The sequence below is a fragment of the Chiloscyllium punctatum genome, chromosome 19 (genome assembly GCF_047496795.1).
Source record: "Chiloscyllium punctatum isolate Juve2018m chromosome 19, sChiPun1.3, whole genome shotgun sequence".
NCBI classification, from domain to species: domain Eukaryota; kingdom Metazoa; phylum Chordata; class Chondrichthyes; order Orectolobiformes; family Hemiscylliidae; genus Chiloscyllium; species Chiloscyllium punctatum.
In genome coordinates, this window is record NC_092757.1 from 95,891,270 (window position 1) to 95,914,128 (window position 22,859).

The following is a 22,859-nucleotide window of genomic DNA, read 5'->3' on the forward strand; positions in this document are numbered from 1 at the left end:
CTCGTTTTGAAGTGAGTCCCGGGGAGTGTCTCTCGTTTTGAAGTGAGTCCCGGGGAGTGTCTCTCGTTTTGAAGTGAGTCCCGGGGAGTGTCTCTCGTTTTGAAGTGAGTCCCGGGGAGTGTCTCTCGTTTTGAAGTGAGTCCCGGGGAGTGTGTCACATTTTGAAGTGAGACCCGGGGAGTGTCTCTCGTTTTGAAGTGAGACCCGGGGAGTGTCTCTCGTTTTGAAGTGAGTCCCGGGGAGTGTCTCCTGTTTTGAAGTGAGCCCTGGGGAGTGTGTTTCATTTTGAAGTGACCCCCGGGGGGGTGTCACTGTTTGATGTGTGCCATATTTTGAAGTGAGTCCAGGGGGAGTGTCTCTCAATTTAAAGTGAGTCCTGGGGAGTGTGTCACGTTTTGAAGTGAGTCCTGGGGAGTGTGTCACATTTTGAAGTGAGTCCTGGGGGAGTGTCTCTCGATTTGAAGTGAGTCCTGGGGAGTGTCGCTCATTTTAAAGTAAGTCCTGGGGAGTGTGTCACATTTTGAAGTGAGTCCCAGGGCATGTGCCACTGTTTGCAGTCAATACAGGTTGAACTGGGAATTTGTCAATATTTCCAGTGTCCTTACATTTGCAGTCTACTGTTTTGAAGTCATCCAATCCTAACATCAGTCAGTGAAGCTCAGATGCTACTTGTGAGAAAAGTGTGTTCCTCTGGAAATGCTCCATTTCCTGGAAACGGACTGGCTGAAAAGTATTAAGTATTAAATACTGTGTGAATATTAATTGTAGCAGGAGTGTCGAAGCTCCAAGTCACAACACCTGCATCTGTTTCTTTTTTCCTAATTGGGTAATCGTTTGAGACCAAAATCCGGAACTGTTCTTGCACTGACTTAATAAAAACATCATCTGTTTTTCTAGTTCCGAATGAATGTTTTATTATTAACAATGTCTTTACATCCTAAAACACTTTGCTGAGCATCGCTTTCTTCTCCCTAGTGACCTAACCTTTGGCTCTTGTTTTTTTCTGTTGAATTTCCTCTCTTTAGAATTGCCATCGATGTGTGGGCCATGCTGGCAGAGTTCTGCAACATTTTCACAGCTGTCAACCAGTCAGAGGTACCGCTATACAAGGACCCGGATGAGGACCTCACCCTGCTGGTTCTCGAGGAGGACAAGATCCTCTCAGGCTTTGTTCCTCTGCTGGCTGCCCCTCAGGACCCATGCTACGTGGAGACAGCCGCAGATAAGGTCAGCCGGGGGGCATGCTATAAACTCTTGTTCCTGGGAAGGCTTTTTTTAAACAGAATGTGATTAAGTTAGTGAGGGTGTAAAGGGAAAACCGTGACCTCAACATCTGACATCTGCCTTTGTGGCACCAGTGTCATGAAAAGCACCTCTTCCTGTAGTGTGTGCTCTGTGGCATGCTTTTGTATACACTTTGTTCCCTCCTTGTCTAAATAGCTTGGGTTGGCCACCTCCTCATTAATCCAAATGGAGGATGTCAGGCCCTGCCACAGAACTCTGCACTGGGCAGTCATCCAGCTCTCTCAGGCTGTATCACAGTTCCATAATATTTTTCCAGTGAGGCTGTGAGTTGTACCCTACGCTCTTACCGTCAACCACTTCCTAATCAATGTCAGTAACTGCATTTTATTAGTCAATTTCTGCAGTTGTATTGATGCACTGTTCAAGTAAATTTGCAAAGTGAAAAGGCTAAGGAGTCCCCATAGTCACACACAGTGACTGTGAAATCTTGTTTCATCCTTCAGCTGGTTGCAGTCTAGTTTACTCACTTGAAGCTGCTGCCACACAAGTGTAATCATTGGCAACTCCTCCACGTTCCAGTCAGTCAAGCATTGATTTGTGGCACCACTGATCAATCTTCTCATCCTCACAAAGCAGAGCGACAGATTCTAAGTGATAAATGTAAGTCTTTTGACAGGATCAGACTAGGCTGGAGCCTCCAAGCCGACCAGTCAGGTTGTGTAGAGAGAGAGGTACATGCCATGTTAACGAGCATGGAATTCAATGATACATTTTAGTCAAAAGAATGAAGAGGAGACAACATAATTTAAATAGTGTAATTTTAAAGCAGATAAAAAAACAGACACCGGAAATCACATGTGCACAAATCTAACAAGGTAATAGGACAAATTCAGAATGCTGTTTAAAAAGTATCATGAAGTACAAAAGCAAGTAAATCCTGCTAAACCCCTTTAAGACATTAGTTTTGACCCGAACTACAATACTGTCTAATTCTGGACACCATACTTTGAGAAGGATATCAAGCCATAGAGAGTGCACCAAAATGATTTACTAGAATGGTACCACAGGTGAAGAAGTCATTCACGTGGAGAAATACGGGTTATTTTCCTTGGAAAGAGACTAAGAGGACAATTGATTCAAAAGAGCAGAAGCGATTTCCAGTTGGCAGCGGGGTCAATAACCAGAGGACCCGTTTATAGTAATTGGCAGAACAACCAGAGGCAATAAGATAGAAACAAAAAAAAGTCTCTGCAGTGAATTGTGACGGAATGGGCTGCCTGAAAGGTTGGTGAAAGTAATTTCAACTGTAACTTTCAAAAGGGAGTTGGGTGAAAAACAAAATATTTGGGTGAAATATTTGCAGGGGAATGGGAGTAATTGGATAACTTAATCAGAAAGCTGGCACAGTTCTGTGATCCTATGAATAGTATTGTTCCAAAATTTGTCGAGGCATATTAAATCGGTAATAAGGATTCATTTTATAAGGTGGCATTTTTATTGTTCATCTTTGTGGTTTATCTGGTACAGTGGTTAAAAAAACTTCCCTCAGAGTTTCTTTCACTGAACTTCCTCATGAGAAGAAGGAATTTCTTTGGATCTTGTGCAAATTGGTTGCTTCAGTAAGTTGGTGTGGAACTGAAATGCATTTATCAGCTGAGTTAATACATGACATTGTAACTGTAGACACAATGGCAGCATATCAGCTAATAGTACCAGTGTTGTGAAGAAGATCAGTTCAGTGGACAAGCATAACATCACAATTTGAAGCCTGTAGGTTAGATTGTCATTTTATTTTCCAAGATTATGGCTGAGTAGCAGCACAATGTGCAGGCTCCTCAACCAAGGAACCTGGAGCTCATCTGCTTTAGAGACCGCAATTTCCCTTCCCACGTGGTTAAAGATGCCCTCCAACGCATCTCGTCCACATCCCGCACCTCCGCCCTCAGACCCTACCCCTCCAACCGTAACAAGGACAGAACGCCCCTGGTGCTCACCTTCCACCCTACAAACCTTCGCATCAACCAAATCATCCACTGACATTTCCGCCACCTCCAAAAAGACCTCACCACCAGGGATATATTTCCCTCCCCACCCCTTTCCGCCTTCCGCAAAGACCGTTCCCTCCGTGACTACCTGGTCAGGTCCACACCCCCCTACGACCCACCCTCCCATTCTGGCACTTTCCCCTGCCACCGCAGGAGCTGTAAAACCTGTGCCCACACCTCCTCCCTCACCTCTATCCAAGGCCCTAAAGGAGCCTTCCACATCCATCAAAGTTTCACCTGCACATCCACCAATATCATTTATTGTATCCATTGCTCCCGATGTGGTCTCCCCTACATTGGGGAGACTGGGCGCCTCCTAGCAGAGCGCTTTAGGGAACATCTCCGAGACACCCGCACCAATCAACCAAACCGCCCCGTGGCCCAACATTTCAACTCCCCCTCCCACTCTGCCGAGGACATGGAGGTCCTGGGCCTCCTTCACCGCCGCTCCCTCACCACCAGACGCCTGGAGGAAGAACGCCTTATCTTCCGCCTCGGAACACTTCAACCCCAGGGCATCAATGTGGACTTCAACAGCTTCCTCATTTCCCCTTCCCCCACCTCATCCTAGTTTCAAACTTCCAGCTCAGCACTGTCCCCATGACTTGTCCGGACTTGTCTGACCTGCCTATCTCCTTTTCCACCTATCCACTCCACCCTCTCCTCCCTGACCTATCACCTTCATCTCCTCCCCCACTCACCCATTGTACTCTATGCTACTCTCTCTCCACCCCACCCTCCTCTAGCTTATCTCTCCACCCTTCAGGCTCACTGCCTTTATTCCTGATGAAGGGCGTTTGCCCGAAACGTCGATTTCGCTGCTCCTTGGATGCTGCCTGAACTGCTGTGCTCTTCCAGCACCACTAATTCAGTATTTGGTTTTCAGCATCTGCAGTCATTGTTTTTATCTTGCTTTACTCTCCTGCCTATTCTTTTTAAAATGCTTCCAATTACTATTTTACTTTAACTTCTTTTAACAACTTTGGCAGAAAGCGTCTTCTCCCAGCCCAGTGCTGAGGTGGCTTCCAACGGCCCGCAATGATGGTGTAGGCCTGACGGGGTCGTCTCCCAATGTGGCAGTGTTGTCCATGAGGAATGGTCTCGGCCCGGAGCGGAGGTCTTGTCCCAAATGAGGGAAGGTCTCCAGCCCGGAGCGGAGTTCTATTTTGGCCACTTCCGCTATTCCAGCAGCCCAGCATGGAGGTCTCACCCTTGCTTCAGAGGCTCCTTCCAGTGGCCCAACATGAACATCTAATCCAGTTATGGAGGTCTCCTTCGGCTTCCATGTATTACAGCCGCTCAGCGCAGAGACCTTGTCCCAGCACAGAAGTCTCGTCTCAGCGTGACTGCATGGCAGTTTCAGCCTGGTTTTTCAGTATACCTTGAACCCAGGAGTTGTTATTTGAGCTGTGATGAACATTTGCATTTTTTTCTTATTTATGACTTCTGTGATTAACGTAGGCGCCGTGGTATGGTGACTTATAAAACAAACCAGTAAATTAGTTTTGTAAAATACACGTGACAATAAATTGCTATTCTATTCTCACATCACTGTAAGTGTCAAGAATGGATGCCTCTTTGCAGAGATTTTAATTTAGCAGACTCTGTTCCTTTGAGGTGGCTTGCACTGGGGTGCCAGTCTTTTTTTAGGCCAGCATTTATTGCTCATTCCAAATTGTCCTGAGGACAGTTCAGAGTCAACCACGTTGCTGTGTATCTGGGGTCACACAGACTGGGTAAGGGGCAGTTTCTTTCTCTAAAGGGCATTAGTGAACTAGATGGGTTCTTCTGACAATTGGCAATGGATTAGACTCTTGATTCCAGATTTTTATTCTTCCATGGCAGGATTCAAGCCCAGGTTCCCAAAACATTCACAATCCACCACCTCACCCTCTGTTTCTGTCAACACACATTATGTGATTATCCTATCTCTGGCAGTCCACACAATGTGATTAGTCCACAATTTGTGATCCAATTGGGGCACTGGAACTAACTTCAGTATTAAATCATCCAGGTGACCAGTCTCTATTGCAATCTCATGCTGTCAATTGTTGAAGAGAGTAATAGAGCTTCTAAATCACTGAAAAAGGCCGTTCAACCCCATCATGTCCACCCCATTAACCAAGCATCCCTCTATTCTAATCCTGTTTTCCAACGCTTGGCCTGTAGCCTTGAATGCTACGGCATTTCAAGTGTTCAGCTAAGCAGCTCTTAAATAAGAGAGAGAGAGCAAGCTCAGACTAGAACATGGCTTACATCTCAATCTTGAACATTCTGCTGACATTTTCTGTCTTGTTAACACTGTCAAACCAGAATCTTTTGGGGCAGTACCTCAGTCAGAATCAGCACTTTAGGAGAGGAGGGAGTTGTAAAGGCTTCATTCAAGTTCTGATATTTGTTGAACTTTGTTGAACTGAGACAGGAACTTCCAGAACCATTAATTTTTAATCACATTCTTTCACTGTCAAGCTCAAAATGTTGGTGTGTTTATAAGCAAGTGGAGTGACTGGAAGATTAGATTTCCCTGTAGAGTGAGTGGCTCATTTACACTGTATGGTGCTTTGCTTTGTTTATCATAAGGTGAAGGAATTGCACTAGGAGCAGTGCCTCTCCTTTCCTCCCTCGTGGCACCTGCTTAAAGCATCTATATGTTTTAAACCTGTGTAGTATGATTGGGCCAACAGGAACAATGTGGGTTGAACAAAGAATGAACTGAATGTTGCCAGGCGAGCTAATCATGAAAAGCCATTATTTACCATTCAGTTTGATTGAGGATTTGTGACGTTGCTACACTATGAAGCCTTGACTGCAATGGTACCAGAACTATCTAATCTCACCGCTTTTGTGACTGAGTTTATTTCCAGTTCAGAGCTAGAGAGACTTGTAACAATGCATACAGATCAATAAATCTCAACAGTTTCAAGATCTGTAAAGCAGAAATCTAGTCATTAAAAGTTGAGTAATGTACATACAGCAGTTGAAATGTGGTAATAAATGTAAGCAGACTGCTTAAAACATTATGTAAATCTACTTACCCTGAGCTATTGGCAGCAAATATCAACTGGTCAGTTAGTGACAACCTACACAACTGAGTTAAACAGTTGTGGGTTTTAGCCTCACTTCAAGTCTTGAGCATATGATCATCCAGGACACTTCAGGTTAATGTCTGATGAGATGTTAAGTTAAGGAGATGTCTTTTGCTGTAGTGAACTCAGGTGGAAGTGAAAGCTCCCTTGTAGCAATTTTAACACGAGTAGGCATTCTTCATGTGGCATAAATGTTACTCCTCCTTCATCCAACAAAATCATTAACTGGAACTTGATCTCATTGCTGTTTGTATTTATTAATGTAACATTTAAAGTCAATTCCATGCATGTGAAGTATTTTGAAATTTGCTGATACACTAATGCAGAGTTGTCGTCCTCCTCCTCCTCCTCCTCCTCCTCCTCAGAGAGTATGGCTAAGTGCACCCCACATGAGTGACATTTTTCAGGTCCTTGTGTGATAGAACTCACTATCTCCCCTTGGCAATCAGATGTGCCAGTCCCATTTCCATGTGCAACAGATATTCTCCTCCACTCCCCTGTATAGCAGTTGCACTCCTATTGCACATTCACTGATGGCAGGAATGCCTTGCTTCCCCCCTCTCCAAAAACTCCACCCCTGCACTTGTGTTTCTCTTCCCTGTATGGTAGGTGCCTTTACCCCCGCTCCCATGCAGTACATGTGACCACAATGCACAGACTCTCACACTTTCAAGCTTCTTCCTAAAACTTGCATCTTTTTCTGATCACATTTTTGGTCACTGACCCAATATCTTTTTATATGGCTTAGTGTCATATTTTCTTTGATAATGTAATGTTCGTATAAAGCAACTTGGAACATATATTTGTTTTAGAGATACAAGTTAGTAAAAACAAATTACTGTGGATGTTGGAAACCTGAAACAAAAGCAGAAAATGCTGGCGAACTCGGAAGGTCTGACGAGAAACAGAGTTAACATTTTGAGTCTGCTATGACTGCTTCAGAACTGTAGTGTCATATTGGACACAGAATAGTAGCTGCTTCTCTCCTTATAGATGTGGCTAGACCTGTATGTAGTTACAAACTGCTGTTAAAATTTGTGTTCTGCTTGAGAAAGTAAATGACATGATCAGTCACGCAAGTCTGGGCAGCTAGGGATGGTATGTTGCCAGTATGTGTTTTGTCCTGCCATACAGTATATGCTTCAGGAGTGTGTCTATATATATATGCACTTATGTTTCTTTGGGTACAGATTTTTTGAGGCACACCGGCTGTGCACAGCCGATGTTGTCAGGTGAACCAGTGTTATTTGGTATTATTTTAGGTGGACTGCATGAAATGAAAATTACTCAGAACTGCAGATGCTAGAAATCAAAAATAAACAGATATTGCTGGAAAAATTCAGCAGGTCTAGCAGCATCTGTGGAGAGGAAGGAGTGTTAACATTTCAGGTCCAGTGACATTCTACAGAACTGACTATAGCTTAGAAAAGGTTGTATATATCTGTATAATTGAGAGTTTTGTATGTAGTTCCGGAACCCACATTATAGGAGGAATGTGATTGCACTGGCAAAGGTGCAGAGAAGTTTTCCCAGAGATGTTGCCTGGGCTGGAGAATTGTTGTTACAAAGAGAGATTTGACAGATGTGGAACACAGGAAATTGAGGGGGACACATTGAGATGTATCAACTTATGAGGGAGCTTAGACAGGGTAGACAGACTTGTTGGACTGATCATGGGGGGTAGATTTAAGGGAAGCACCAGAAGTTGAGAGGAGATGTGGGGAAAGTTTTCTCTCACCTAGAGCATGGTTGGAATGTGAAACTCACTTCATGTTAGGGTGATAGAAGCAGAAACCTCACAACATTGAAGAAGTATTTACATGTGCCCTTACAATACCGCAGCATAAACGGCAATGGGCCAAGTGCTGGAAAATGGGATTAGAATAGCTAGGTGATTGTTTTTAACCAGCATGGACTTGGTGGGCTATAAAGCCCTCTTCTGTGTTGTGGACCCTATAAGATATTGGGGCAGAGTGGGAAGAAACTTTCCTTAGCATCTGACTGAACTTCAGTGTCTTGGCGATGCTTGTTTCTGAACTTAGTGCCTGAAATACAAATGTTTCATTCCCATGCACATTCTCCCTTCAGTTATAAAATTCAGCATCTGTCTCACCTGCCCTTCCTGAGAGCCACTTAATGTTTGTCCGAAACTTGCTGTTCACACCCTGAACCTGTTGTGTGATATAAGTAGCAATGTTGTTCAAGTCTACTGTCCCAATCCCATCAAGTGCTTTTTGATGCTAAAGACCAGTCAACACTACGACAAGCATAATGATCTAGGCAGTTTCTGCAGGTATGGCAGTGGGGCAAAACAGGCAGTAAATGTAACTTAATCTTGTGATTTTGATTATTTGCCTGAGAGTGGCAGCAAAAGAACATGTCAGTGTGCTTAATTCTTAAGACCCAAGTACAGGGTGCATGGACACTGATGCCCTGTTGATTATACAATAAAATCCTGTAATTCGTATGTCTGCCCTTTGCAAATTTGTTTACCTTTGCAATACTCAATGCAATTTTCACTCATCCATGGTTATAAAGAAAAATAAAATTAAAAGAAAAGCCTTCTGGATTAAGTATGTGCACCATATCTATCTACTATGGCAAACATTTGTGAAAGTCAATAATAACAAAATACTGTAGGAACACATTCCATGTGAACTACAACAAGTCTTTACATAGTGCAAGGGTGGGAAGTAGAAACAAATGTGCTCCTTGTGGATATTACATGTATATTGAACAATGTTTCATGGAGAGTGAGCATGTTACGAGAGGAAATAATACCAGATAATCATACAGCATTGAAGGAATCCATTTGCCCCATTGTGTGTGCCAGCTCTTTATTACAACAATCCAAAACTAATCCCAAATCCCCAAGTTAATCCCAGTGTTCCGGTTTCTCCCCCAAACCTTGTACTGTTCTCTGCTTGAAGAATTTATCACCGTTTCTTTATAGTAGTAGAAGCATTCTAACAGCGAGGGTTCCTCCAGAAGTCGGGATCAATGGTGCGTGGCATTAATGATTGCAAGAGTTTTATCTTGTGGCTTTTCCATGAGCCACAAATGTTGCAGTCACTTTGGCTGCGTGCCACTTGCTGTGACTGGAGCTGACCAAGGCTGCTTGCTGCTCCTCCAACTGTGGTGCTTGGACCTCACAGATAGTTGGTTCCCGGATGCAATCTGGTTCATATAAAGTTTGCCATTGATGTACTGACACTAAGAGGGGTTCACCTTTTTCCAGTGAATATTACATTAACAATGTCAATACATGATAAGCAAGAATATTCCTGTCGAGTTCATCTCTTTCCTTCCTATGGTGCCTGGAGACACTATTGCAGTCAGTTGCCAGGGTTATCCTGAAATTGTTGGATAATTAAAAAAACTAACTCATGTTCAGATATAAAGTAACATCTCAGTTTTACAAGTTATGGAGTACTGGATGACTTTAAGTCTGAATTTAAATATGTATGTTACAGTGGCATCAGAGCCTGGATGCTCATTTGTTTTTAAAGCCAGCCCTAAACAGCTTTGTTAGTTTTTGAAGTCAGAGTACATTTTTATGTACACTGTCCCAGATTGGCTAGAGATGTCAGAATGCCAGGACTGTACTGAGATGCCCCTTCACTGTTTAGCTTTTTAATGTAGTTTTAGTGGTAATAAATACACTTTAGTTCAAAGACCTGAGATGTTACAGCTGCAGAGCTGCATTTCTTTGCCAATTTGCAACTAGATCGCATATCCTGTTCAACTGAATGAAGTGATTACTCAATCATATAATTCTGCTCCTGACCATGGTACCATAAAAATGTATCAGACAGGAGGAACTCATCTGGGCAGAACCTATTCAGTTGTCCTAATTTGCCCTCCTCCCACTCATAGCCCTGTGTTGTGCCTTGCCTCCAATATTTTCTGAAAGGTTGCAACAAATGGTCTGTGCCTCAACCACTCCCTAGGATAAAATATTTCATAGCTCACTAACTCTGTTGAGAAGTGGCTCCTCACCTTTATCCTCCCTGTGTGACCATGTTAAATTAATGGCTCCTCTTACTGACTCCCAAGGGAATAATCTTCCCCCTTCCCTTTATCAAAACTCTTTAAAACTATCCTGAGTGTCTTAGCTTTCTGAGTGAAACATAAGCCAAAAATCTCAACTCACTGCCCTAATTATACTTGCTATTCACTTCTGTAATTCTGGTGAATATGTGTTGTGCACTTGTAATGCCTTTTCCAGAAGGGGTGCTCAGGACCGCACACGTTACACTAATTGAAGCTAAACCAGAATTTGTACTTATTGTTGTTACTTTAGTTGTTACTATTTGTATGTCTGTTTCTAAAGCCCAAAGTGGTGTTGGCCCTTCTGTGGCATCCTGTAGAATAGTTTGTCAAGCACATGAAAAATCGCAATTGTTGAAACTCATTGTGACTGTTTCAGTGCTGGGAATGGGCAGTTCAATACCATCCCTCTGCCTTCTCCCCATAATCTTAGACATCTTTCTTTTGAATGTTTTAATTGAACCTGTTTCCATTGCACTCTCAAGCAATATGTTCCAGACCTTAACCACTTGCCACATGAAAATTTTCTCTAATGTTTCTTTTTGCTTCTTTTATCATTTGTTCTCAATTCTTTTATAAGTGAGAACAATTTCTGTCTACCTGCACTATCCAGGCCCCTCGTGACTTTCCACACCTCTATCCGATTTCATGTCAGGTTTCTTTTTTCCCAAGGAAAACAGTTGCTGGAACTCCTCATCCCTGGAACTGTTCTCGTAAATCTTCTACCCTTTTTCAATATCTTCACATCCTTCATAATGTGTAGTACCCAAAGCTGGACACAATCCTGCAGCGGAGTCAGTGTTGGAAATTTAGACTTGTATACTGTGTCTGTTTTGACTGTGTTTGAGTTGACAGCATTAAGTCAGGGGGAAGGTCTGAATTTCATATTTTTGTCAGTACCACATTGGCGACAGTGTGACATGAATGTATCATTAAAATGCAGAAACAATGTGTCAAGAGTTTGTACTGGTCTGAATCTTCCAGATTTGATTGTGTTCCTGTCTGCTTTCTTGGAACAATAGTGGTGCAAGTGATTTCAAAAGATCAGTTGAAAATGTACAGAGAGCTGGGATTGAGAGGAATGCTAAGAAGGTGATTGGGTGGAATTGAGTTCAGCAAAGGAGGGGCAGTTCTCCTCTTAGCAAATGTGATCTAAGTAGATTAAGCTGTATTTATTTTTTAGGCACTCGATTTTAATTTGGCATTTTATTTGTTGATTAACACAGCCAAGCACCCAAGGAGAATGAAGTGCTTTTAGCTACACATGGTTTCATTGTAATAATGGCAAGTCTTCAAATAAAGTCATCTTGGAACTTGGGGACATCTTCATTCTGCTCATTAGAATCACTTTAAGCAGTTGTGCTGATTACATTGAATTACATATGGGAGTCAAGTTGAATTGTCCCTGGACATGCATCAGTCTGAAATTTGAGGATGCAGTAATGATTAATTTTTGTTATTGAGGATAGTGGACTAATTTCTCCTGAATTAATCGCACAGCTTCAGATTTATTCTCACACAACTTTAGCTGAGTGGCAGCTATCCTGTCTCCAAGTCCAAAGTTTATAAGGTAAGAAGGTCCTGTTCCAGTGATGAGAGCATGTAGCCCAGACACAGAAATTAGTGGAGTAGTGAGGGAGCACTGAAAGTGCCATGTTTTGGATGAATTGCTTAAACCCAGGCCATGTCTGCCTTTTCAGGTGAACCTAAAACATTCCCTGGTACTGTGGTTGAAGATGAGTGAGTTCTGCCTCATATTCTGGTCAATATTTAGCCCATGACCCCTGCAAACATCAACTCGCAATTTTAAAAATAAAAGCAAATTCCACTATCTGCAGGATGCAAGTTGCTTTTTAGAGTCACTTAGAGAGGTATTAATAATCCTATTTAATCTTATTCTAGCCAACAAGAAAGACGAAATTCCCACCTCATTTGCAACTTGAAGTCAAAATCTCTATTGCATGTTGAAATTGCCTTAAATTTTAGAAAAAGCTGAATGCAGTGGAAGCTGGAATAAGAAGAACAGAGCATGTTTGAAGTACTGAATTGACTTTTTCTTCACTGAGTGCATTGTGGATGTATACCTGTCAGATTGAGGCAAGTAACAATCCAATGATCATTGTCTCTGGCCCGGATCTTGCGAGCAATGTGTTCACTCATGGGCAACACTGTTCAGAAAGGCAGCAAAGGCTTTTCAGAGGGTGTTGAACGATTTCTGAAAATAACTTCAGAAGTGAGGGACTTCCATTACGCGGATAAATTCAAGAAGCTGGGACTGTTTTCTCATGAGTGGAGATTTGATAAAGGTTTCAAAGTCATGCACCATCTTGACTGAGTAGTTAAAGATTGTGTTCCTGTTGACAGAAAGGTCCAGAGTCAGAGGACACAGATTTCAGGTGATTGACAAAAAAAACAAAAGGTGACATGAGAAAAAAATGTTCTCGTGTTTCTTGGTTGTTGAGGTCTAGAATGCGGTGCTTGAGAATGTGGTGGAGGCAGACTCAGTTATGGCTTTCAAAAGATGATCAAACAAATACCTGAAGATTTGCACAGTAGGAAACAGCAGCAAAGAGAGAGAGCAGCTATTGCTGAGAGATGGCACGTAATTTGTTGGCAAAAGAGTTTCCCTCTGTGAAGTAACAATTTTAAGATTCTATTCTACCTGTACCTGCATGTTAATTTTCAATGATTCATGTATAAGGGCACCCTACGTCCTCTGAATATCAACATTTCTAAATCTTTCTCCATTTAAAAATACACTGCTTATTTTTGATGTTTCATACCAAAGTGGATGACTTCACATTTCTGTGTTATATTCCATGATCTTATTTAACTTACCTATACCTCTTAGAGCCTCTTTGCATCCTTCTCACAGCATGCACTTCAATGTAACTTTCACTAGCAAACCTACAAGACAATTAAAAGTCAGCACATTAGGCAGCATTCTGGGGAGCGACAGAGAGATTCAAATATAACACTTCTTCACAACTATTCTGAAACAGTCATATTACACTCAACATTATCTCTGTTTTTCTCTCTACAGGTGCTGCCAGACCTGCTGAGTTTCTCCAGCACTTTGAGTCCCCATCATCCACAGTACTTTGCTTTTATTTTGGATGCATTAACCTTTGTCAATTAAAGAGCTGAAATCCAAGCACTGAACCTTACAATTCTCCATTAATTACTAATTACAAAACCCAAAACTTTCCCATTTGCTCCCTTTCTATCTCTTCTGTCTTTTAATCAATCTATGTTCTATTCTAAAGTATAATCGCATGAGATGTAATCTGGTAGAATAAATGTAAGGTTTTATGTGGGTCGTTATTTTGAATATTTTCTGTAAAATCCAAATACACTGCCTTCAGTGGATCCCCCTTAACCATCCTGCTTGTTACAACTCAGAAACAGCCAGTTCACCAAATGCAAATTCCCTTTCATAGACCTGCCTGACTCTGCTAAATGTATTATGACGTTCTAAGTGCCCTGCTACCATGTCTCTAATAATAGATTTGTGCGATTAATGAAGTTGTCACCAGCACCCCTCTGTCAGAGATAGGAAAATCATCTAAGATGTCTGCCTCTGATTGCTTTAGGGTGACTCCTGGTTGAATGTGGACGCTTGTTAGTGCTAGGATTGTCTGATGTGTGGGATGGTCAGATAATCTGAAATAGACTAGACTCATATCTAGACCAGGATCTCAGGGTTCCAGCTTCTGACGTTTCACATCATGCAACAGTGTAGTGTGGCTGCTCTGGATGGTAAAGCTGAGATATGCAGTGAAGTGCTTTGGGTGCAAGATCTCCGTTTTGGCTTTGCTGCATGTTATAATATCGAATAGTGTGTGTTAAAGACCCCAGAACAGGGGTTGCCAGAGGTCAATCCATGGAACTGTAAGAACTAGGGCCCAAGCTCAAATTGTGAATTTTCAAAAACGTCTATTGAACTGAAAGCATTAATCCATGAATGCTGTAAGACCTGCTGACTTTTTCCAGCACTTCCTGTTTTATGACATTATGAAAGCTGATCATGGCTTTTCTAAATAAAGTGGCCATTTATTGCTTGGACCTTTCTGTAATTAAAGGTCCTGCTATATGTTTGAAGCAATTGCGTTACCTTTCATATATAATTTTGAAATCTTGCTGCCGTAATTGTAGTCTCTGCATACTATATTAAAAAATGTTTGAATATGACTTCTGAGTCATGTGGGTATCTTTGGCAGGTATGTCTCCCACAATGACAAGATCTCAGAAATAAAAAGAGAGAGTGTTCGAGAAACTCAGCCAGTCTGACTGCATCTGTGGAGAGAGAAGCTGAGTTAATGTTTTGAGACCAATATGACTTCAGAGTAAATAGAGACCACAGGATTGGTCCAGTTACCTTCACCACCATAAGTCATTTTTGGGGAGTTGTGGGATTAGAGTGATATTTAAGTGTTGTTAATTTGTTAGAGATTGAAGTGATTGTCAGGATTAGGGTGAAAACAATACATGTAAAGAGTGATAAACATCCTGTACAGTTGTGTTCAAAAAAATTAACTGAAGTTATTTCTCTTCTGATTATTTCATTTACTTTGGGCTTGCAATGCATCTAGTCGTCAAGAGGTTAAATGCAACCTCTGTCATGACCACCATGAGAGAAAGGGGATGATTCTAGTTACCCAGCCACCCACACTGCTGGCCCTGGAGCTGCAGTGTACACAACAGGCCTTCACAGCTGTTAAGCTATATAGATCATCATACCAAAGTGTTACGTTAACCTTTTGGGAACTGATTGGATTCACTAAAAATATTGTCTTCATTTTGAACTATTGAGTTCTTTTTCGTGACAGTGGTCCCACTGGGTCAGCTGCAGTGTGCTGTGAATGCCAGGACCCTGCAACTTGTCTTGTTGGAGTGCCCCAAATTGAAACCTTTCCCCATCTCAATGTAAAGTTTTAATGGGCATGTTCTGTATCCCTAACAGATTGTTGATACTTCATACCTCTAGTTTTCAATTTCATCATGGTGGATTGCTATGCTCAGGAACTTTTAAAAAGGGCTCTTGATTCATAGAAGTATACATCAGAGAAGGAGACCACTTGGCCCATTGTCTCTGCCATGTTTTTGGGAAAACTGTCTAAATGATCTCTCCCATCTGTTTCTCTCTGTGTTAAGTATTCACCCAGTTCCTATTTGAAGGTTATAATTGAGTTTTCTTCCAAACCTGTTCAAGCAGCATATCACAGCAACTTAGTCATTGTAAAAATAATTTTCCCAACTTTGCTCTGAATACTTTGCCAATTATCTATGATTTGTTTCCTCTGGCTGTGGATCCTCCTGCCAGTGGGAAACTTCTCTCCCTATTTAATCTTCTCCAAATTTCTCTCAATTTTGAATACCTCTATCAAATCTCTGAACCTTATCTGACCTCAGCAGGATATTCCCATCCTTCAATCTGTCCAATAATTGAAGTCCCTCATTCCTCAGCTCGTCCTGGTATCATTCTTCTATATTTCATCTAACCCTCTCAAAGGGGGGACTCTTTCATAAAGAATAGTATCCTGAACTGAACACTGTTCCAGCTGGTGAGTAACCAATGATACAGATTTTGCTTTAGTAGTTTGCATCTCTTTTTTTTCAGAAGTGATATGTCACCAGGTTAAAGTCGACAGGTTTATTTGAAATCACAAGCTTTAGGAGCGCTGCTTCTTCGTCAGATTTCGAATAAACCTGGTGGACTATGACCAGGTGTCGTGTGACTTCTGACTTTGTCCACTCCAGTCCAACACTGGCACCTCCACATCATCTCTTTTTCTAAAGTTGCACAAGGGTTCAGGAAAGATTTACAAGGATGTTGCCAGGGCTGGAGGATCTGAGCTACAGGGAGAGGCTGAACAGGCTGGGGCTGTTTTCCCTGGAGCGTTGGAGGCTGAGGGATGACCTTTTAGAGGTTTACAAAATTATGAGGGGCATAGAAAGGATAAATAGGCAAAGTCTTTTCCCTGGGGTCAGGGAGTCCAGAACTAGGGGGCATAGGTTCAGGGTGAGAGGGGAAAGATATAAGAGAGACCTAAGGGGCAACTTTTTCACACAGAGGGTGGTACGTGTATGGAATGAACAGCCAGAGGATGTGGTGGAGGCTGGTACAATGGCAACATTTAAGAGGCATTTGGATGTGTATATGAATAGGGAGGGTTTGGGGGGATATGGGCTGGGTGCTGGCAGGTGGGACTAGATTGGGTTGGGATATCTGGTTGGCATGGACGGGTTGGACCGAAGGGTCTGTTTCCATACTGTACATCTCTATGACTATGATAGTTGTGCCACCTTTAACAAATTTCTGAATTTGCCCTGCCATGATCTAAGGTATGCTAATGTTGGGAGAATCGTTTTTACAATGACTAAGTTGCATGAAGAGGTTGTGGGAGAAAACTCAATAATAACCTTCAAATGGGAAGTGGGTTAATAGTTAACAGATTGGAGGGAATTATACAGTGGCATTTCAGACCACTGATCTTTACATGAATCAAAAACCTGCAATTGGGTATACAACCACTTCTGCTATAATGTGTGTTTCTTCAATGCAAATTGTATTTAACGTGATTGAAGAATTTGGACCCTTTGGTTTAAATGGCACAGCTATTACTTGATTTTGTTATAATGCGAGATCGCACTAGAACGGAACTATCGCATTATATTGGAACCAACAGTAATTACAAAATTTTCAATCAACACTGGCTTGTAAATTCAATGAACAATGAGGGTAATGACAGAGTTTAACAGACCACAAGACCAGTTGGTGATATGGGCAAATTGATGCATTTTGGAGGAAAACATGAGACAATCTGAACTCGATGGCACAATTTGGAAGGGAATATAGGAGCAGAGATACCTGAGGAAAATTATGAGGGGCATGGATAGGATAAATAGACAAAGCCCTCTGGGGTCAGGGAGTCCAGAACTAGAGGGCATAGGTTTAGGGTGAGAGCTAGTGCTGAGCAAACCTGGTTGTGATTTTGATTTGGTTTGGGTTTTCATCCTGTTTTCAGAATGTGACCATGGAATTTCTGTTTAAGAACTGCTGCAGTTATGATTTCAGAAGAGCACATTCATGGAAAACGGGAAATTTGGAAGGCATGGAGGGGCCACAAAATATTTTTGACATTTGGGATCGAGGAAAACCCCCAAGCATTTTATAAGAATATTAAGAGTAAGAGGATTACCAGGGAAAGTGTAGGGTCTATGAGAGATCAAAGGAGCAACATGTTCATGTAGCCAGTGGACGTGGATGGAAATTAATCCTGGTAAGTGTGAGCTGATGCATTTTGGGAAGTCTATATGCAATGACTGATAGGTCCCGAGAGAGTACTGAGGAACAAAGGGTGTACAAGTCCATAGATCCCTGAAGGTGTTAACACAGACAGACAGTGTGGTAAAGAAGGGATTTGGAATGCTTGCCTTCATTAGCTGGGGCATAAAATGTAGGAGCAGGAAAGTCTTGTTGCAACCTTATTAAACATTGATTAGACCACACTTGGAATACTGTGTGCAATTCTGCTTGCCTATTGGAAGTATGTGATTTTACTGGACACGATGCAGAGGAGATCACCAGGATGTTGCCTGGAATGGAAAGTCTCAGTTATGGAGAGAGACTGGATAGGTTGGGTTTGCTTTCCCTGGAGCAGAGGAGGCTGGTAGTATGGGGAATGCACAAAGTAGATTCTGAGAATCTGTACCTCATGGTAGATGTGTCTTAAGACCAGAGAGCATAAGGTTAAGTTGAGGAGCAAGTGGTTTAGAGGAGATCTGAGAAAAAAAATCTCACCCAGAATTGGTAAAAATATGGAAGGTGCTGCCTGAGAGGGTGATGAGGAGGCAGGTACTCTCGTAACATTTAAGATGCATCTGGAACTTAAACTGTTTGGGCATAGTAGGCTATGAATCAAGTGCAGGTAAATGGGATTAGTGTAGTTAGGTTTTTGTTGTTCGGTATAGGCGTTTGGGTGGTTCCTAAGGGCCTGTTTCTATGTTGCATGACACTCTCAGTGACTCTGACAGGGATTTTAGACATTGTAACTTCCCATACCCCTTCACGGTACTTCCATCCTGGTCCTTCCTCCTGTGAATCCAGTGCCAATATGGGAGCTTGACCTAGCGACTGCCAGTCCCACAGTGAATGTACGTGGGCAGGTTGTTCTGGGCCTATTAGTTAGAAAGTGCAATACTCAAATTTCCATAATCAAGATGTGCAATTTTAGAAAAGCAGGGCAGGTGGAAAGGCCCCAGTGTACAGTGACAAGCTTTAAAAATGAGTAACTTGTGTGAAAATCGGACAGAAGCAGTCTTGCCGGTGCTGTAAATGATCAGCAGTCAGAGGGTTAAAGGCAATTCTGAAGGGACTCCGATATAAATCAATCTCCTTTATTAAGACTCAAGTGTTTCATTATTCCTCGGGGAGTGAGATAATTACAGTGTGGCTGAGTGAGACAGTATAACGTTATTTGAATTCATTAAGCTTTTAGAATGATTGAAGTTCCGAAAGATTGATTTGTAAGCTTTTATTGCCACATTCCTGTAGAAACTTGCCCTTTCCCTTTGTTGGCAGCTGATGCAAGATGCGACACATCCATTAATCATTTGTCAGGCTGAACTTCAATTTGTACCCCTTGTCAACAAGGTTTCTCTCTGCTTCAGTTTTGCTCAAATTGATTTGATTATTTCAGCCTTCTCGTTTGCTTCTTCAAAAGCTTGTTTGTTAATTAAGGATGAATCTTATTTTCGGTGTGAACAATTTGTCTTCCACACCTGCTTAGCTAAACTCACAAACCAGAGTAGCCCTTTTTAACTTCACTCTCAGGACGTGAATGGCACTTCTAAGGCTGGCCTGTCCATAATTTCTCTGAAACACGGTGATGAGTCATCGTAAACTAAGTAGCTTGCTCAGCTGCTTCAAAGGGCAGAATTTGAGCCAGCCCAGAGAAGGAGTACTTGTAGTCGGCTTATTCCCCTGAAGGAACCAGTTGAGTTCATTATGACAATTCACTAGTCCAGCTTCTCACCAGAATTTTTTCAGCTTGAATACAAGTACTCAAGCTACTTTGAGGAGAGTTCAAAATCACACAACACCAGGTTATAGTCCAACAGGTTTAATTGGACTATAACCTGGTGTGTGATTTTTAACTTTGTACACCCCAGTCCAACATCGGCATCTCCAAATCTTGAGGAGAGTTGAGCTGGTAATCCAGTCACACCACCAAGAAGGGGTCATGATGGTCATTGCTGTAACTACGCAGTGTAGCAGGTAAGGAACAGTTTTGAAATTATGGCCTGTACACTCGCGTCTATATTATTATCGATCAATAAAATCAGTGTTGCGAAAGTTGGTAATGGTGCCATATATCTACCTTCAGTCCAAAAAAACCCATTCACCTGCACTTCATGCCATGTACTTACGCTTCCACTACCATGTTGAAGGATTTCTAAAGAACTATATAACAGATGTGCCATCAAATTTAAAGCCTATCTTTTGGAAGTCCTAATGGACCACATCAACACACTTTGTTAAGCTACACGGTGGTTGAGCGTTTAGAGCTGGGTGGGAAAGATGAAGGGGAACCAAATGGTCAATATTGAAGCAACTGAATCTTGGTGTTGAAAACATTCCTAAGCTCATTGCCCTAGACATTGGTAAAAGGAGGAGGATGGAATTTTTGATGGAAGATATCCAGGATTGTTCAACTCCTAATATAACCTTGGATATAAACTTCAGAGCATCCGCGATGCTGAGATTGTGGATAGCACATTTAGCGAATTGGTCACACCGCAGATTAGGATTGCTGATAGAGAAAGGGAATGGGTGACCAAAAGGCAGAAGAAGACTCGGAAAGCAGTGCATGTGTCCCTGCAGTCATCATCTTCCAAGACAGGTATACCGTTTTGGATACTGTTGGGGAAGATGGCTCACTAGGGGAAGGTAGCAGTAGCCAGGTTCATGGCACTGTGGCTGGCTCTGCTGTACAGAAGGGTGGGAAAAAGAGTGGAAGGGCTATAGTCATAGGGGATTCAATTGTCAGGTGGTTCTGTGGTCAAAAACGAGACTCTTGAATGGTATGTTGCCTCCAAGGTGCTCTGATCAGGGATGTGTCAGATCAGCTACAGAACATTCTGAAGGGGGAGGGTGAACAGCCAGCTGTTGTGGTGCACTAATGATATTGGTAAAAAACAGGATAAGTTCTGACAAGCAGAATTTCGGAAATTAGGAGCCAATTTAAAAAGTAGGACCTCAGAGGTAGTGACCTCAGAGGTAGTGACCTCAGGATTGTTATCTGTACCACATGCTAGTCAGAGTAGAAATGAAAGAATCAGCAAGATGAATGTGTGGCTTGAGAGATGGTGCAGGCGGGAGAGGTTCAGATTTTTGGGACATTGGGACTTGTTTTGGGGGAGATGGGGCAATTACAAATTGGATTATTTTGGGAATAGTGATCACAATTATGTAAGTTCTGGATGTAAGTTTGCTCGTTGTGCTTGAAGGTTCATTTTCAGACATTTTGTCACCATACGAGTAACATCATCATTGAGCCTCCGGTGAGGCACTGGTGGTTTGGCCTGCTGTTTATTTATGTGTTAAGGTTTCTTTAGTTTGGTGATGTCATTTCCTGTTCTTTTTCTCAGGACGTAGTATATGGGATCCAAGTCAGTGTGTTTGTTGATAGAGTTCCGGTTGGAGTGCCATGCTTTAAGAATTCTTGTGCGTGTCTCTGTTTGGCTTGTCCTAGGATGTGTTGTCCCAGTCAAAGTGGTGTCCTTCCTCATCTGTATGTAAAGATTTTAGTGAAAGTGGGTCATGTCTTTTTGTGGCTAGTTGATGTTCACGTATCCTGGTGGCTAGTTTTCTGCCCGTTTGCCCAATGAAGTGGTTGTTACAGTTCTTGCATGGTATTTTATAAATGACATTAGTTTTGCTTGTTGTCTGTGTAGAGTCTTTCAAGTTCATTTGCTGCTGTTTTAGTGGGTTTGTGGGCTACCAAGATGCCAAGAAGTCTGAGTAGTCTGGCAGTAATTTCCGAGAAGTCTTTGATGTAGAGGAGAGTGGTGAGGGTATCTGGATGTGTTTTGTCTGCTTGTTGGGGTTTGTTCCTGAGAAATCGGCGGACTGTGTTCATTGGGTACCCGTTCTTTTTGAATACACTGTATAGGTGATTTTCCTCTGCTCTGTGTTGTTCCTCTGTGCTGCAGTGTGTGGTGGCTCATTGAAATCATGTTCACATGCAGCTTCGTTTGTGGATGTGGGGATGATTGCTTCTGTAGTTCAGTATTTGGTCCATATGTGTCATTTTCCAGTAGATTCTGGTTTGAAGTTCCCCATTGACTGTTGGCTCTACTGCGACATCTAAAAATGGCAGTTTGTTGTTGTTTTCCTCCTCTTGAGTGAATTTTATGCTAGGAAGGGTATTATTGATGGTCTTGAAGGTTTCCTCTAATTTGTTTTGTTTAGTGATGATAAAGGTGTCATCCCACGTAGCAGACCCAGAGTTTGGGTTAGACGGTTGGCAGAGCTGTTTGTTCGAGTCTCTGTATTACTGCCTCTGCTAAGAACCCTGATATCGGAGATCCCATGGGTGTTCTGTTGGTTTGTCTGTCGGTTTTGTTATTGACAGTGAAGTGGGTGATAAGGCCTCGGTCCACTAGCTTGATGATGTTATCCTTGCTGATGAACCTGGTGGTTAATGGTGTATGTGTCTTTGGTTCTTCTAATAGTGTAGTCAGTGTTTCCTTGGCCAGATTTATGTGGATGGATGTGAACAGGGCTGTTACATCAAAGGAGACCATAATTTCATCCTCTTCTAACTTGGTGTCTTTGGTCTTCAGGAATTCTTGGGTGGAGTGGATGGCCTTACCACCCACTTCACCTTCAACAACAAAACCCACAGACAAACCAATGGAACACCTAACTGAGGTCGACAAAATCATGAGAGGTATAGACAGGGTGGATAGCAAGACACTTTCTCCCCAGAGTGGGGGACTCAATTACTTGGGAGATGTGCATGGACAGTTCTTTATGCAGAGGGTAGTGGGTGCTTGGAATGCATTGCTTGTGGAGATGGTAGCGGGTACTATAGTCATTTAAGATGTACATTTAACAGGTACATAAATGGGCATGGAACAAAGGGAAACAGATCCTTAGAAAAAAGGTGACAGGTTTCGATAGGGATCTGGATTGGTGCAGGCTTGGAGAGCCGAAGGACCTGTTCCTGTGCTGTAATGTTCTTTGTTCTAATTACAGGAACTGTCCTTACATTGGAAGAGGTAGTGTTGTTGGTGAATGCGATATTTGTTGTCCAACTTGATTACTTTATCACCGAGGCCAAGAAAGCAATTTTTGATGAGTTCCTCAAGTGGAAGTCACCATGGCTAGTTGAATGTTTGGGGATGGGTGTAGTCACCAAGACCA

At 42.3% G+C, this 22,859-nt stretch overlaps 1 protein-coding gene across 1 annotated transcript in view; it reads left to right on the plus strand.

Moving 5' to 3' along the window:
- smg6 (SMG6 nonsense mediated mRNA decay factor) overlaps positions 1–22,859 on the plus strand; it is a 473,468-nt gene that overhangs the window by 243,218 nt on the left and 207,391 nt on the right. Inside the window, 1 exon segment of the mRNA XM_072589202.1 lies at positions 1,026–1,227. Coding sequence (XP_072445303.1) covers positions 1,026–1,227 — 202 coding nt within the window.